The sequence below is a fragment of the Oreochromis niloticus genome, linkage group LG11 (genome assembly GCF_001858045.2).
Source record: "Oreochromis niloticus isolate F11D_XX linkage group LG11, O_niloticus_UMD_NMBU, whole genome shotgun sequence".
Lineage (NCBI taxonomy): Eukaryota > Metazoa > Chordata > Actinopteri > Cichliformes > Cichlidae > Oreochromis > Oreochromis niloticus.
In genome coordinates this window covers 14,631,312-14,649,531 of record NC_031976.2, presented here as the reverse complement: position 1 = coordinate 14,649,531, position 18,220 = coordinate 14,631,312, and the positions used below count along the sequence as shown (strand labels likewise).

Sequence of the window (18,220 nt, the reverse complement as noted above, 5' to 3'; positions counted from 1 at the left end):
ACCTACCAAATAATTCGATTTAACATTTGTATTTTTTTTTTTTTATAAAATCATCTAAACCTTAAAAATTACAGCTGATAGCGAGGTGATGACACCCTAAAATAGCTTTGTTATTTGATATATATTTATTTAGAAACATCTTTAAATTCTATGGTAAAGTACTCAAAATATAATTTAATATAATAAAATATTGATCAGAATCAATAAGATATTAAGCAATGTATTCTATTTAGGTAATATTAACCAGTTGTTATCCACATACTGTCGGTGTTATCCAGTTTAATAATCATCTCCACCACTGCCCTAGAGCTGGTGCAATGAAGGAATCTCTTCCTTCTTTTTTTAGACATAAGTGGTGAAAATCGAGTCATGGAGGACTTCGTTTTTGGGGGGTTATTACTGTACGTATAGTAGTCATTATCTTCATGCATTAGCTACACAAGTTGCAGTAGATGTAAGGGGAAATGACTGTAGAGAAGGTGCTACTTGATTGGAAAGATAAAAGATGCACTGTGGTGACATTTAAGGCCTTTTAGCGAGCTCTGCTTAGACAATGAATCAAAGCGCCCTCTGCTGGCAGCACATCACCTGAGTAGGAACATTTAAAAAACAAAGCGTATAAACACAGAATAATAAAGGCTGGTGTATAAGGCCTGGGGAGTGTTTCACATTATCAGGTGACCTCTGTTGATGCCTGATGCACAGGCATCTAAAAACTCACCAAAAAATTCTCTATATTGTCATTAAAGTCCAAGGTTGACTGAACTGTGGAGACAAACTCAAACAAATAGGAGAAACTACATGTCCTGTGAGGAATGAAAGTTATTCTGACCAGTTGTGCGGCCTGGTGGATGCGCAGATGGGGGAGGTTGTTTGGATAAAATGTCAGACAGGCGAGTGGGAGGATGGGTAGACAGACTCACACGGGCGACTTTCCCCTGGGGGTCTTTACTGATTGGCACTGATCAAAAAGGTCTTAGCAAGGTGCCATTTAACATGAGACTGTAAACAAGGTCAAAAGGATGTCGGGTTACAGCTGCCTGTTACCCAGCCTGTGACCAGCAAGGTGCTAGAGAGGGCTGCAGGGTGAAGCAAACACGGAAAGGAAGCAAAGGAGCACTAACAGAATAATCTAAAGTTCAAACTAAATAAATAAACAATTATATTTCACCAGCTATAAAATCTCAATGTGTCTGTGACAATGTGGAAATCAACTAGTTTACCTCAACGTAATGAAGAACTGTTAAACCTGTTAACTAAAAGTCTTAGGTTTACCTTAAAGAATGGTGGTAGCTGCATAAAGTAAAATAGTGCAAATCGTTTACAGTACCCAAGCTTATCTTAGATATTCTGAAATGGCTAAAAGTAACAGAAATAAAATGAAAATTGCTGAGATATAAATAAACAGTTCAGCTAGCTAACAGTAATAAAAAGAGCTATAACAGCTAAAAGTAATGGACAGCGAAAGCATCAGTTTTGTTAGCTTATGCTAACACATGCTAAAAATATAGAGCTAAAGGTAAAACAGTTCAAATTTTAATAGTAGGTAAAAGTATTTGTTAAAAATGCTTAAAGCTACATAAAAGTAATGAATAAACAGTATGAATAAATATAAATAAGTTGGATACTATTTGAATTGAGATATTAAAACACTAGCTATAGGCTAAATAGTTAAATAGCTAAAGGATAGCTAATAGAAATACATATATATATATATATATATATATATATATATATATATATATATATATACATACATACATACATACATATATATTTAAAAAGGAGTAAATGTTATCTAAATGTTGTTACTGGGTTCTAATCAATAAAGAGATGATGCAATGAGATCAAAAACTGAAACAATAGACCATCTACCTAGAGGAATAGATTTGAACCCGACTATGAGGATAAAGGGTTTCTTCCTCAACTATGGGAAGTGCTGTTAACATTTGCCATTTTGCACATAACTCATCGAATTACTGGTGTGTTCTGTGTCGTTCTAAGGGTGAATTATATCCTTAAAAATTTTAACCATGTTAAAATTTCCATATTGTGCTTTTATGTTTGTGAAGACACATCTTGAGTAAAATAAGCAGTTAGCAGCACCACTGATGAACATTTACACCTCTGAACTGCATCAGGAACAGAATTTACTTTCCTTTAATGACACATTAGTGGCTGTTTGATAAAGAGGTCCTGGGAAGTAGTGGAGGGGTTGGCTGATATTGTCCTGTGGACTAATTTGCATATTGACAGACCTGCACATACAAAGGGGTAAATCTAAGCCTTTTTAGGGCATGGAGAGAGAAGTTTTGGGGAAAATCTAACCAATAAAAAGGTAATTTAATTAAAGAAATAACCAGTTTAATTAATTTTGAAAGAGGAACTTGAAATCCTTCCCATGTCTTTTTACCATCTTTTAAAGTAGCTTTATCAAACACCTTCTAGTAGCAACTCTTCACTTTGTAACCTCAGAAAAAACGTTTGGTCAGTTATTTTGAATCACTGACTTCAGGTTTCAAAGATGTTTTTTCCCCCTTGGAAGATAAACTTTTTGTTATTCTTTGATGTTGTGGAATTCTCTGTTAGCTTTCAGCTCTGAATTCTTTTTGAGTGCTACAACTCTCTGTTAGACTGTCTGGTAATAAGAAGATGTTAATCCTTTTATTTGCCTACAAACCAAACACAGCCTTACAAAAGTCAATTATATGTTAGTTTTATAGCTCCTGGGGCTCGCACAGCCACAACTAATAACTGGATGGTGTTGACATTGAGACATATTGATCCTCAGGTCAGAGCAGTGGTTGCCCAGGGCAGATTTGGGGATTTTAAATGGAGCCTGGAACAGTGAAAGTGTGAGGGGAATTTTTTTTTTTTTTAAATAAAGATTGTCTCTCAGATTTTTGCCCCGGGTGAGACGCTGAACACTGGATGCTGACTGGTCTGGTTGTTTCTTTATTGATTTCAGACAGGGATGGGCAGTGGACTAATCAAGGCCTCTGGTACTGACTGTCTGGCAAGTGATTGATTAATTAATTCATGTAAAATCCTCCTCAATTTAATTCAAAAGGCACCAGAAGGACAGTGAATCACAGCTGATTGAATTTGGCTCTCTTGGATACATGTGTGCCTTTTTTTCTGGGTGACACAGTTTGTGAATGCATTTCTTTGTTTGAATTTGCTATTAACAAATATGCGCCAAACGAGTTTTCAGCTCAAATCACATTATTAAAAACATAAGTAGAGAAAGGTGATTCAAAAGCAAAGATATGTAAAAGCTCCCTGTTCCACTGCAATGACATAAGTTGGCCTCTAGAGGGAGGCAGAGCACCATATCATTCAGTGGCAGGACCTTTTACACGGCGATTCTCTACAAAACTCAGTGAAGGTTTTATTCAAAGTCTCTATCCATCTTTGCCCTTTTGTCAGTACAAATGTGATCACTGAACATGGAAAATATTAATCAAACAATGTTTATTTGACAAAGAATTTTTTGATTTCCACTGGTACAGTCATAATGCAACATCATGTTACAGTACAATTAAAAGTAACCCGTGAAGGACTTTCCTCAGATTATTGTGAAAAGATGCCTTTGGTACAACACTTCATGACTGCTTTGTCTTCCAGTACTTTTTTAAACATTCCAGTGCTTTTCGATATTTATATGTTGTCGTCACTTATTTCACAGTAACGCATATCAATAAGAAAATTCTAAACAGAGCTTCTCTCATATCCCAACATCACATCTTGATGATGACAGTGCACATCAGTAGTCACCATGCCTTCCCAGGGTTTGCCTGGTCTCTATGTCCAGTGCATTAAAGTTTGCATGACTGCACAGTCATGCTGTCCTCAGGCCAGCGGTACGAGTCAACAACAAAGTCATCATAGTCAGAGCTGTAGGACAGTGAGCGTATATAGGCTCCTTTGTCGGACGGTTCAGGGCGAAGTGTGGCCATGTTGTGCTTGTAGGCAAACTCCATGATCTGTAACACACAGGTTTTCATTGTTTCATGTAACTGGACCCAGATATGACAAGATGTATCTCCTGCACTGTGTGCATCTGCTGAGCTCACCTTGACTGCCAGCTTGAAAGAGACATCCCTGATGGTGCTGAGAGGAGGATACAGTCTTCCCTCTGCCAGGTCCTCCTCAGTCACCAGCTGAGCAAGAGCCTGTTTCAAAGCAAAGAAAGAGCAGGTATTACCAGCGAGCACAACAAATTGAAAAGGATGCATATAGACTATGGACTGTGTGTGTGAATGTTTACCTCTGCTGCAGTGAGGAATATTTCCTCAGTAATGTGCGGTAATGAGCAGGCAGTAACACCCAAGCCCACACCAGGGAAGATGTAGGCATTGTTTCCCTGACCAGGGTAGAAGGTCCTCCCATCAGGCAGTGTCACGGGATCAAATGGACTACCACTGGCAAAAATGCCACGCCCCTGCATCACAGAAAAGTATTTATAAAGTATTTACAATGCCTGTTTTCATTAGGGATGATCAAAAAATCCTTCAAATTGGACACGCATTGGGATGCACAGTCTTCAGCACCTCTGTGAATGTATAGCACTGTTCAGCAGTACATTCAGCTTTGCTGGTCGGGTTGCTGAGGGCAAAGATGATGGGGCGTTCATTGAACGAGGCCATGTCCCTGATGATCTGCTCAGAGAAGGCTCCAGCAACAGCTGCCACACCTGGGACAGAAAGCCAGTGATGTGCTGTTTATTCCATTTGGCAACTTTTAGTTGTTTTAGTCTTCATTTTCAGCATATTTAAAACGACCTCACATTCTCACTTTAGTCTACAAATGCATTGGTGACAGATGACATTAAACAGTGTTTTACCTATGATAGCTGTAGGTTTCAGTTCCCGCACCACATCCTCCAGTTTCTTCATCTGTGGGTGCTCATGTGAGAATCTCTCTTTCTCATGAGTCAGGTGGTCCCGACCCTAAGAATGAAGATTAAAGTTATTCAGTTATTAGTAGAAACATCAGAGAACAGAAAAAAAAAGAGTTAAATATGCATGTTTATAACAGATGTTTGCAGGTTAAGTAAGGTACCTTGACAATGAGACCTTTAGAATCAACCATCCAGATCTTTCTCATGCACTCCTCTTTGGAGAGCCCCTCCTTCACCATGGCCATGGTGATCAGTTCAGCAATCCCCATCGCTGCCTGTGAGCAGACAGAAAGGATAACAGTAGGGTGGTGGGAGCTGACTGGCAGATTTAGTTTCACATGACTAATCCTGCCATAAAATCTCATCAACCTCACAAAACAATATTAAACCATAATGTCTTCTTTCTGTTAGAAAGCGCTTCTAACTGTGGTGAAGAGGATTGAGAACAGTCTTGATTAATGGTAATGAAATCACTGTACTGTTCACTAGTCAGATTGCTGGTGTTCTCTTTTTACAACATAATTAGGTACGTTCTGTCAGCATTAATGGTCTAAGTCTCTTCTTCAGAATGAATTTTGCACCCACCTCTCCTGCCCCTTGGAACACAATGGTATGGTCACTCATTTTGCTTTTGGTGATGCGAAGGGCGGCTAGTAGTCCTGCTACTGCTACTGCAGCAGTACCTGCAGATTAAGACAGAGGAACTTTAGTGCTTGGAGATAATGCAGCTTCACAGGGTTTTTACTGCAACTCTTCCACTTTTACATTCCGTGTGATAGAAACATGATTCCATAACCAAGCGGGACACATGGGATAAGAGACTTTGCATGTGATCCTGTCACATGATCACGTCATGTGTCATCCAATCTTAGCTGAATGATAACTAAAGTATGAGCTATTGCAGGACACCAAAGTGGTTTAGAACCCAGATTTTGAGAGGTGAGGTGTGCATTTAACTTTCTGGGGACACTGCATCATTTTGACTGCAAAGCCAAGCAAGGGACAAGACTCTCAACATAAGTCAGCAGAGGCATTTATGAGGGTCGACTGCTAACCTGAGTCTGCTGCTCAGAGGCCAGGAGAACTCTGCTTCGAGAGACATTTGTAAATAGAATCTAATAACTATTTTTGAGATTTTCTGACTCATTCTTATCAGGACTCAGCTTATCTTAAAGACCTCATAGTACCATATCACCCCAATAAAGCACTCCTCTCTCAGACTGCGGGCTTACTTGTGGTTCTTGGGTATTTAAAAGTAGAATGGGAGGCAGAGGCTTCAGCTTTCAGGCCCCTCTTCTGTGAAACCAGCTCCCAGTTTGGATTTGGGAGACAGACACCCTCTCTACTTTTGCTTAAAAGCAAAGTTTTAGCTTCTAGTTAGCACTGGATCAGGCGATCCTGAATCCAAACTTAGTCACCAGAGATGGGCAGTAACGCGTTACAAGTAACGAGTAGGGTAAGGGATTACTATTGCAAAAAATGTAATTAGATTACCGTTACTTTCCTGTAAGAACGCTGCGTTACTGCGTTACTAAAACCGTGATTTTTTTGTGAGAATGTCTCATGACAATGACGTAAGCGAGTGCAACGTTCGTGGCAACAGCTGTGTGCAGATCAACAATGGACAATATATCGAGTGCGGGAGAGAGTATGAGCGTGCAGCGTTTAAAGCGTGGAAGTACTGACCTTACTTTGAGTTTGATTCCGCAAAAAGTGACGAAAACATTAGCGTCCGCTGTTCACTGCGTGGGAAGAAAACTTCTTTTTACAGCGAAAAAACCCCTTAACTTCCGAGCAAGCGCCGAGTGCGCTACCACGGAATGGGAAATTCACAGAGACACTCGCGGATTCCTTCACTGACCGCTGTGGCACACCTGCACCAGGGCAAACATCCGCCTGCTATACAGGTGAAGATAGAGCAACAGGACCGCTGAGTCTTTGATTTTATTTATTTTCTGCTGTGTTTCACTTGCATATATTTGAAAGACTGAGTGTAAGCACAAAAAAATATTTTATTTTATGTGCTGGAATGTGCAGAAAATAGGTTTAAATGTTAAACAAATTTCTTCCAGTCAGAGAATGTTGCATATAATTTAATTTTTGCTTGATGCATAAAGTTAAAAGATTAAAACTAATAAAACAAGTTTTAAAAAGAGACTTTTCCATTTGATTACATTTTGTATGATGGATTACGCAGAAAAAGTAGAATTGGGCTGAGAGATCTATCGCTTTATTACCTATTCAGGTTGTAAATCGTGTTTTTAAAAAGTAACTAAGTAACTAAGTAATTAATTACTTTTGAAAATAAGTAATGAGTAAAGAAACAGGATTACTTTTTTGGGGAAGTAATCAGTAATTAGTTACGGATTACTTTTTTCAAATAACTTGACCAACACTGTTAGTCACACATCTATAGGCCTAGGCTGAGGCTTAGTTCTACTTCACTAACCTCTTTTCACTCTCATTGTATTTATACATCACTCTGCATTTAATTATTAGTTATTATTAATCTCTGGCTCGCTTCCACAGCGTGTCTTTTGTTCTGTCAATCTCTCCTCATCCCCAACTGGTAGCAGCAGATGGCCGCCCCTCCTTGAGTCTGGTTCTGCTGGTGGTTTCTTCCTGTTAAAAGGGAGTTTTTCCTTCCCACTTTCACAAGGGCTTGCTCATAAGGGGCCATCTGATTGTTGGGATTTTCTCTGTATTATTATGTATTGTATTGTATTCTGGGTTTTTATCTTACACTATAAAGCACCTTGAGGCAACTGCTGTTGTGATTCTGCACTATAGAAAAAAGATAAAATTGAATTGAAATTTAACTGAATTCTTTGTTTAATCACACCTTACAGAATCCAGAGAGGGTTAAGTAGAGCAGAATGTGAGCAGATATTCCAGTAGTGAACTTCAGTGCTGACTGATTGTTGTTACTGCTTGTTTTTATTCCTGTTGACTTTAATTTTTTACTGTATTCAGTATAAAACCTGAAGTTAAAGTAGGAGTTTACTGTCCTTATAAAGTCTGACTGTTTTTCATGTGCAATTAGCCGCCCTCAGTGATGTAAAAGTAGAGACTGTGACTCTGCAGTAACATTCCCTTCAGCAGTAAAAACGTACCTACAGCTAAAAAAAACCTATCCACTTTTTACATAGCAGGCGAGCTGTCATTAACTTAAGTGTTTTTTAGTCTTCTTAAGGATGCTAATGAAAAAGTCACAGGGAAAACTTTTGGAAAGTTAAAAAAATACAAGAGCTGAAGGGAAGTTTTGGTTTTGACTGGTGTTTTTCCTCAGCTTTTTATCAGCTGTACTGACGACTAGTTTATCCGTCCATGTGTGCGTGACTGTCTGCCGAGTTACCTTGGATGTCATCGTTGAATGTGCAGTACTTGTTGCGGTACTTGCTCAACAGGCGGAAAGCGTTCACATTGGCAAAATCTTCAAACTGAATCAGGCAGTCCATTCCATACCTGTGAACACAAGAGCCGCATTACATCAGGCTGAGCCAAAACGGAGGATGAAAAGGAGCAGGGGAAGGAGAGTCGCTATCTTAACATCTCAAATTCAGCCCACATGAGAGCATTTTTTTCACTCCAGAGGGAGATGCTCGGCAACAGCACTGCTGGCTTTTTGGTGCAAAAAGTTAACAACTGATTGAATTCAAGGTCTCAGCTTACAGAGGAACACTGCTTTTGTAAAATGTACAACAGCTGGTCACAATGAGCTTCAGTGAGCGAGGTCAAACATCCAATAAAAGTGACAAAAAAGGTCAGATCGGAGCAAAAGAACACCGAGCAGTGTTGGACTCGGACCAGCTATCACATGCAATCAACACAGGAGCCGGCGCTTATGAGCTCCTACAAAAACTTTAAACAACCAACCAAACATCAGCCCAGCATTTCACGTCTGTAAACAAGATATAGCAGCCAAATGGAAGTTTCCATGACTTTCAACCGGTTCAGGGATTTCCTGATTTTTGGAGAGCAGAAAAAGGTTTGCAGATGTAGGAGAAGGAAAGCTTGGCCTGGTGTTTGTTATCAGCATACTCAAGCTTGGGTGGGGTTTTTTTAAGTGTTACCCTTATTGCAGTTTTTGACATTTTGGATTATTTTTATGTTAATTTTTGATTTCTGCTTATATTTCATTATTGCTATATGTTATTTGAGTTCTGATCCTCTTTAGTTTTCTAGGGTTTTTGTACCAGTTTAATTAGTTTTTAAATTCTTGGTTTCCATTAAGCATCAGTTACTAACCCAGCCCTGGGGGGCTACAAGCCAGTGTACTCCTACAGCAGTATTGAGCCCAGGCCTGGACCAATGTGGAGGGTTGCATCAGGAAGGGCATCCACCCTAAAATCTTTACTAAAGCAGACATACAGATCATGAAGAATAAGATTTCCATACACTGGTTAACAATGAACACCACCGGTGCTGTTGACCAGCGGACGAACCGCTTTGGTGACCCCTAAAGGGAGCAGCCAAAAGAAGAAGAAGTATTAAGCTTCATTTCTTATTCTGAGTTTCTTCTGTGTTTATAACTTAGTAAACTGGGTGAATGATGCTGCATTCAAAGCTGAACTTTATTGACAGCTCTAGTTAATCCAGCTAGTGCTAAAAAGTCCATATATGCTGAAATTTCAAGGATATAGCTCTGTAATCAAGAAGCATGAACTTGTCTAATTTTGTAAGAAACGGCTGTCACAATGATTTTTTTTTCTTTCTTTTTTAAGCATTTTATGTAAAATACAGTCTTAAAATAATTTACACCAAATTATGCTCGCTTTTTTTTTTTTTTGAAGAGAGAGCATCTCTCATCCAAAAAACTTCAGACTCCTTGGGCTCAAATGCAACAAGCCCACCAACTTTGAGTTACATCGCATGAATGGATGTCATAAAAGTGAAAAAACAAAAAAACCACACACCTGCCTACACACAGATTCCTGAATTTTTAAGCGAGATGGCACTCTTACCAAAGCACACAATGTAAATAGCTGTGTTTTTATTTGCTCCCAGAGATTTGCTTTGCCCGATTCTTCTGTGAGGAAGCAGACTAAAACAGATACAGATGTATACAGTCACAGGTAGAGAGGCAGAAAAAATTTTGTTCATGAAGCTGAGAGCTTTGCCATTCTATTTTATTTTGTAAAGGTGTTTTAATGAAGACAGACGGAATCTATAGTAATGATTGTGAAGCAGTAGCACATGAAGCTAGTAGCTGCTATCCATGAATGTCCACTAGCTCCAAACATGCTGCTTTCTCTTTGAAGAAAAGTCTTGCACTAGGTAACGTTACAAGTAAGACCCTGCAGCAGACTTTGAAACTCTCACATTAACAAAAGATGTGTGAGATTACTGCATCAAAGTCCTTTAAGTTATGTGACTCTCTAAGAGCGTTCAAGAACAGCAGAGAACTGTTTGTGCACTAAGTCCATCAAGACCATAGGAACATTAGGAAAAGGTGAGGTTGTGCGAAACCCGTATGAAAAGCAGAGCTCATGTTTCAGCAACTGAGTGATGGAGGAAATTGGGGACAGGCCAAGCAAACAGAGCGAGTCTCTTCTAACACCTGCAGCCCTGTACGTGAACCGAGCAGAGAGAGAGGCCAGACATTTTAAAATCCAAGTTCCTCACTTTCTTTTCTCTGTCCCTTTTCAGTCATTTCATAAACCCCCCATCTCGGACCACAAAGGTGTTAGATTATCTGCGCTGTTACGCAGACGTCTCACTAAAGCTGTTTCCCACTTGTTCCAGTGGCTGCTAAACTGCTTAGATTTGGAGGACGGAGGAGGATGGAGCTGAGCGGAAGCGAGGCTGTAAAAGAACGCATGAGAAGCAACCTGAGTTCAGCTGTAATAAAACTTGATGTCCTTGTGAGAGAGTGCCATTCCTTGGTCAGTGTTAATCCTCGCTGCAGCCACCAATGTCTTGTGCAGAGACTGACAGTGTAGCTGACTTACTGCCAAGACTGCAGCAGTGCTGAAGAGAGAAATGTGTTTTCTATAAAGCAGTGAGCAGCATTAAAGCACTGAGAGCCTGTGCAAAGAGGAGGGATAATGAGGCCAAGAAGGGAGCTATAAACTTTTCATTGTGTTTGGGCTTCAGGAGAAAGGAGACAGGCGACGGGCGAGGATAGATGTGGCCTTGCCCAATCGCCAGCACAGCGCCCTCTGGTACGGTTTGGTGTAACTCTCTGCCGGAGAGGTCACACCAGTTCACGTAGAGCATAGGGAGCGTAGTCCTCTGTGAGGGGAGAATAGTGCTCACTCAATGCAGCTATTCTCAGCAAAACCGTCAAAGCGCTGAAAGATGTGGATTCAAGATCTGAATTCAAGACAGGTCTTTTGAGAGATATTTCAGAATGACTAAGCTGGAAACACACACATATTTATGTGCATTCACTGACCATAAACTACAGACTGACTCTCTGTGGTTGTGGCAGAAAGAAAAGAGCATCTTCCTGCTCCAATAAAGATAGGGGGAGTGTTTCTGACAGCATGTATTTGTGTGCTTTGCTTAAAACACAGCTCACATTGGAGGCCGTTTCTGAAAATCTGTTTTTTTTCTTGATGACCTGCTGAAACCTGACAATGTACTGCTTTTCCAACTGAATAGAAAAAGAGAGGGAAAAAATGGACAAAGAAGCAGGATTTGCTTTTATGTGTGCTTTAAAGTATCAAGGGCAGAAACCTAACCAAGCCCGGGCCCACCCAAAAGATGAAAAAACACTCGCCATACTCCTGACGGTGCTGTGAAAAATGCATAATCTCTGAGCAGAACTGGGGAGAGGTGCACAGGCTGTGCTAAGGCAGAATGAGCTGTAATTGTACAAAAATAAAATGCAGATGTTTAAACAGAAGGTTCCACTGTGGATCCTGTGCCATCGGTTGTTACGGATTGGCAGCAATTAAATTAATCGGTCATTCAAGTCCACTTTAAACTTAAGTAACACCATCAATGAAACAGTCAGTGGGCATCAGTACTGGAACAAAGAGCCGTAAAAAGAAACAGGAGAGTAGTAAATGTTGGGAACAAGGAGTGAAAAAGTTGGCGTTTGAGGGCAACTCACACGTTGTTTTAATTAATGTGTACTTTTTTAAACACTTAAAGGGCTGTGCCTGGGTAACAACGCAGAAAAAAAAGGGTCAATGTAACGTTGATAATATCTCAGTGTCATTTAGTTTTACAGTTATTTGTATGAAGTATAATTATGAATCCTACCAATATACTGTAAAATAATTTATATGTTTCTTGCATTTACTATTGCTTTAAAGTTCAGCTTTGAAATGCTGAAATTTAGTGAACCTTACAATTCAAAATGAAGATCAGGACTTGCTGGGAGGTTTTGAGACTTGATGCTCATCTACATTATATAAAACAGTGACTTTTTTTTTCTCCGTGTTATTAAAAAGATAGAGATGGATTAAGCCTGCCACTGGATAGGGGTGAAAGGTCACATTTGGTCTTGGAGCCTTGCTTTGTCAACAGCGGTTTCTGTTCACAGAGTTTCTGAGTACCAAAAAGGGCCTCGTGGGAAAGCCCTCAAAATGGGACAGAGGGCAGGAAAAATCAAACAGCTGTTTAAGAATGTAAAACATGACAGTGAAAAGACTGTATACAAAAGATGGACTTTAACACCATGAACCAGAACAGTAGCTAACAGTAACTTGTGGCACATAGTCATTGTTTAGTCTGGTATAGAGTTTCACATGAATTTCACTGTTTTATTTAAGTCAGTACATTATTTTCAACTGTAAGACTAAGCAAAGGACAGTCAGCCTTCAAATTTTACATACCACCCTTATCCTACACCACTAGTTGTCTCTTTTATTCCTTGATTATGCTCTTAGAGGTTTCTGATGCTGACTGAGAAAACAGGTTTTCGAAGCTTATTTGAAGGTTATGCTATATTAGTGCTAGCTTTTAGTGTAAGCCAATCATTCATCCTCCACTTCTAATTTAAAAGGAATAAAAATAGGAAACAACCACACAGGCAGTAAAGACTACCCAAGCTTTCCTTTCATGGGACAGAAATCTGAGCTACTGGATTAGAAAAAAATAGGTCCTATTTTTACTTAAAACCTTTTTTTTCCCTGTGATTTATGACAAAAATGTTGTCAGAAAAAGAAAAGGAAAGACTCTCAGACTCATTGTTTTCAGATTTTATAGTCTCTTGGCACTTAGTGTGAAAGCAGTCTAATATATTGAGAGTAAGTGCTTACAACAATAATATTAATGTTTGACAGTATATAAAAAAAAAAGAGACATGAGCCGACAGACGCGTTCCCATGTGGCGAATCACTCAGACGTTTGGTGTTATGTCTGTATTTCTGAGGAGTTAATGAGTGACCCAGCTCCTACAGGAAATGTGATCTGGCTTCATCTGAGACTTAATGAAACTTGACTCTCCACTAAGAGGAAGTAGGTGGAAGTCATTTATGCTTGCACTGGTCGAGGAGGGGGAGACTGAAATCAGAGGAGAAGATATGAACTTCTTTTCGTGCAATCATGATGGCTGCAGGAGCCAAGGTGGACCTCAGCAAAGAAGGTCACGGACAACGGTGCTCTGTCCAAACACAGCTGTCGAACCAGTGTGCATACACGTGTGTTTGTGTACACACACACGGCTGTCTGCTCCCTCCGTCCCTACAGGGGTTTGTGGCTGAGGCCTTAATAAATTCCCAGCCCCCTCTCACTCTCCAGAGAGCAAGCATCTCTCAGCACACATTATTTCCTCAAATCCCTGAGCCGTCATTAAAAAAAAAGGCACATTCTGCATTCTTTCTCTTTTCCTCTGTTGGTCCTTTTATCCATGTATACGTCCATCAGTCTGTCTGGCTGTTTCTTAGTCTCTCATTTCAAAAATGTTAATACATTTGATTGTAGTCAAGTAGTTTTTGCATGATAAATACCCTGAAGTCTATTTCTGTAAAATACAGCACAGCCCTTCCTAAAATGACTGGTGTTGACATCATGATGGAAAATGTTTCCATATGACCAACACTATACAGTATGTCAGGGAGTATTTTGGCCTCCAAGGGTCTTTTAATTAAATTAATTTACCTAGGGTCTTTTTGGTTCCTCCTCTTTCAGCTCTCTGCATGGTTTCTTCATGCAGGAGTCTCCAGGTGGGGCCCTAAAACTATTTTGGGTACACCTGTGCAGGTCTCCAAATCGAGCTCAAGTACGTTTGGCCTACCCATTGTCTTTCTCCCCCTCCTATGATCCACGCCTTGTGGTTATTAGTCTGTTTTTACTTTCCATACGCTGACTTTTATCTAATTGTTTTAGTTAGAGTGACGATAATCAAAGGAGAATTGTTTTCCCCATTTGCAATAATTTATGCTTGGCTGTATGGCTCTGTTCTGGGATCTCCTCTCACTCTAAGCATATGTGAAAAATCAGGTAAAGATCAGGTAAAGACAGCAGCAGCAAGAACAGAACAGCGTCAATGACAACACAAAGCATTTGCTTCAAAGCAGCCTGCAGATGTGGAGTATTTCAGTCAGCTAAAGCAGGAAAATAAAAACAAATTTGGTAAGTGTATCTGTTATATTAATTATACATTATTTAATATAATTCATTATCATCTCAGTGTGTTGGTCCAGTACAGGACTGTGAATTCTTGAATACAGCTTACTTTAGGCCTTTCCTTTTTGAATTCCTGTGTCTAATACTAAAATGGCACAAATGGCATCTAAATCAAACAATTTCCATGTACTTGTTTATCTCACTGGCTTCATCTGATTTTTTTTGCCCAAATCTATCTTTTAAAGTAATGAACACTTTATTGTGACCTCTCTGGGTTTGGATAACTTCCTCTAGTCTCATTCAGACCGCCACTGTGATTTCACAATGGACCACAAACTTGCAAAAAGGGCAAAGATACTCTTTTGTGTCAACCCCACGTGGCCTTCGTGCTGGCGGTCACCACTGGTGATGGGACGCGGCTATGACCCACAGACAGAACAACCTAAAAATGTGTTGTGTATCTGGATGCACTTGAAAAGTTGAGATAATTCTTAACGAATCCAACAGAAAAAAATGTCTGCCCCAAACTTGGCTCTGTGGGACTAATATTTAAATTGAGATGCACTGTTTTGACACAGTGGAAGAAATCCAGGGTACACCAGAGTATGCAGGTAGCCATCTAAAAGTAACAGCAGTACCTGAATAATCACAGTAGTTCAAAAGGAGCTGACCTTAAAGTAGAAAGCAGAGAAATTTAAATCTGGTAGCCTATGTTTTTGGCTTTTTATGGCCATTTTTTAAATGGTACTCTTTTTTTTACTTGAGTCTAAAAAAGTTTAAACCATTTTCCAGCTTTTCAAGGACAAAACCTGTAGAGCTGCAATGAAGGTTGCAATGCAGTGAAAGTGGATTCCTAAGTTTGAAGCAAATCATCAAAATGCTGAGCAGAAATGTGAAGTTCAAAGTTTCCCAACCTCGGCAGAGCTGTGGCTTACCCTGTTCTGTGGGTGTGTGCAGGAGCAATGAGATTATGAGATAATTACTTTCATTTCTGCTAGCAGACAAAAGCAGCACTGAACCTGATTCTTTTGTGGAGTTGGGAGTCTGGCCTGAAATCAAACAGCGGGTTGCATCACCAACCATTTGCCCTCGAACTAAGAAGTATTCTTGAAACAGTGGATTAAAAAGACTTCTCCTTATTGATGATGAGTCAATCTGGAGTATTTTAGTTCATGTTTAGTTTCTTAGAAAACTAAACATGAATATTACTTAAAAGACTGCAGAGCTGTAATCATTCATTGAATCTTTGAGCCCATAATTATTCATTTTCCGCCAATCTGGCTCCTTTGGGGAAAAAGCATTGCTGTTCCCTGTAGTTGGGAAGCTACCCGGTTATTAGAGTCGTGGCTTGCTGTTGCCAGCTGGAGGGGGCCCAGACCCAGACTTCTCCCTCTGGACTCCAGCCTCCCTGGGTTAGGATGAGGCTCTACCAGCCGTTTGTGTGTGTGTGTGTGTGTGTGTGTGTGTGTGTGTGTGTGTGTGTGTGTGTGTGTGTGGTTGTAATGGCTCCATGGTACACAGACATGTCTGAGACTCCAGTAAACAAAGGAGGTACCAGTCCCAACAAGAAGCAATAGCACGTCCACAATAATGTTAGGTCAGAAAAGAGCAATAAAGTTTAGCTCTGATAATACAAATCAAGTAAGTGACCATACAAGACACTAAATAGTTCAGTGCCTTACTGTGGCTCCAAGTGAAAGAAGCCAAAGCTAACCACTAATAAGGTTTCACATGTTAACATGACATCACAGATCTCAATTACAAAGTCTCTTTGATTGGGAATAACACGACCAGATACTTTCCCTGCACTGGATTACTGGGGTAAACCCACAGAAAAGGCACATTCCTCCACAAACCAGAGGTCTCCACCAGTTGTGTGAGCGTCTCTCACATCCTTTGTCACATTCTCCAACCATTTAGTATAAACCAGTTTATGACAAACAACAAAGCTTTCCCTTTATCCTTGAAAGAAAAGAAAAGAGCTCGATCTTGATTTATTAATAAGAAGCAAATGTTTGTGGACAGGTCCAGAATAGTTGCTGCCTACTCAATAGCCAGTTAGCTGGTTTCAGTCATCTGTCTGAAAGAAACATGCCAACAAAATCAAAAGCTTCACTGACTCTCTGATCACTTTTCAATAAGCCAATGCTGCCATTCAGCCAGTAAGCAAGAGTTTTGATGAATATTTCTTAGCAACCTAAACTTCAGAAAAGTTCAAAGAAGGTGAATCAATGTGACTCAAATTCCAGATCCTTGAATCCCACAAAATTTGGCTGCATGGTAAAGCATGCACTGACCATGCTAAACTGCTTAACGTTTTCCCTTTAAGAGCGCAGCACGCTGAAATGGCGATAGCAGGCCGCAAAGAGGAAGTGGGCAAATGATAAATTGAAGGTAAATATGACCATACCTGTCTGATACAGCCTTCATAAATTCATCCAGCAGGTCATCGTAGGCCTGGCCTCGCACTCTCTTATGTCTCAGTCCAATGTAGAGAGGGTCTTTCAGCAGAGCCTGTAAAATCACAGGAAAGAGAGGAAAGGGCAACACATGAGAAAAGAACGTAAAAATCCTAGGAAGACTGAAGCTATGTAAAACAGCACTCCTAAACTGATACTGCAGAACCAGAGATATTGCCTTTTTTTTTTTTACCCTACTCTTTGTCAAACTATGCAGTAGTTCTGTTTTTTGTTTTTTTGTTTTTAAACTAAGATTGTAAAGTGAATCCAATTCAAAATTTCCACTTTTCCATCATCTACAATGAAAGACAACAACTGATGGTAGAGACAAATGAAACTACGAATGTAAACGTGTGACTGTGTGAGCTATAAAAAACTGTTTTCCAAATGTACAGCAATTAAACAGCGAAAGGGACCCGTCAGGCTGAGGAAATGAAGGAGTGACCTTTGACCTTTGGAGTGAAGTGATAAAAGCAAGCGTGTGTTTAAGAGACGGGGAGCGAGGGTGACACTGTTGTGTGTTAGGTGAACCAAAATTCCTCACAGGAGTGACGGAGTGCCCACAAAGCCTGCTTTGATGCATCAGGGCATATTTCCCCTGAAATGTGACAATGGTCAGGGATGAAGGAAATAAATTACAACTGCTCTCATGTCGGTAACAAAGCTGATTTTTGCGTGTGCACACACAAAAATTAATTGGTAGGAAAACCTCTGTAAACACTCTTCAGGACAATTCATGAGCTCAGTTGCAAGTTTTCAGGTCATGAAGGTCATTTTGTAAATGATCAAGTAAATGAGTAAAGTAGCACTTTTTAAGAACAAACAAAATAAGATTAAAAAAAAATTGCTTATTGGGTAACGACTTTTCAGCTTGCAATGTCTTTGTTTTCATAGTCAAGCCCTTTCCCCATTTGTGAAGTCTATTTCAATACCATTCTGGCTTGATCTACAACCTGCTTCAGAAGATGGATAATGATGGGTGAAGAGAACTAAAATTCAAGACATTAGTAATAATAATATCCTGTGATAACAAGTGTATTCAGAACACAGCCTGAAGTACAAATTCAGGAGGTCTTTCATCCTCCAGCATGGTGCACCTGTCACATGCAGTGTCTAATAATACAAAAACCAATTTCTAGCTAAATCTACACGTGTTGCACTCTGTAAACACTGACTTCATTTTTGATGACAAAATTTGGGGAACTGCTCCACAGTGCAGTCATGCCTCGCTGGGACAGACGACCTTTACTTATGGAAATGGATAATTAAAGGGTGGCACTACGATCAATGCGGCTTGGAGAAGGGAGAAGCCACCTTTCCATGGCAGGGTCAATAG

At 39.9% G+C, this 18,220-nt stretch overlaps 1 protein-coding gene across 1 annotated transcript in view; it reads right to left on the bottom strand.

Moving 5' to 3' along the window:
- Nucleotides 1–3,457: 3,457 nt before the first annotated feature.
- The window catches only part of me1 (malic enzyme 1, NADP(+)-dependent, cytosolic), a 78,587-nt gene continuing 63,824 nt past the window's right edge, over nt 3,458–18,220 (bottom strand). Inside the window, exons 6-14 of the mRNA XM_003453476.5 lie at nt 16,836–16,939; nt 8,259–8,368; nt 5,489–5,586; nt 5,065–5,178; nt 4,847–4,952; nt 4,554–4,696; nt 4,271–4,444; nt 4,077–4,175; nt 3,458–3,986 (exon numbers count right to left, since the gene is read on the bottom strand). Coding sequence (XP_003453524.2) covers nt 3,819–3,986; nt 4,077–4,175; nt 4,271–4,444; nt 4,554–4,696; nt 4,847–4,952; nt 5,065–5,178; nt 5,489–5,586; nt 8,259–8,368; nt 16,836–16,939 — 1,116 coding nt within the window. The 3' untranslated portion in view covers nt 3,458–3,818. The remainder of the gene's footprint in view (nt 3,987–4,076; nt 4,176–4,270; nt 4,445–4,553; nt 4,697–4,846; nt 4,953–5,064; nt 5,179–5,488; nt 5,587–8,258; nt 8,369–16,835; nt 16,940–18,220) is intronic.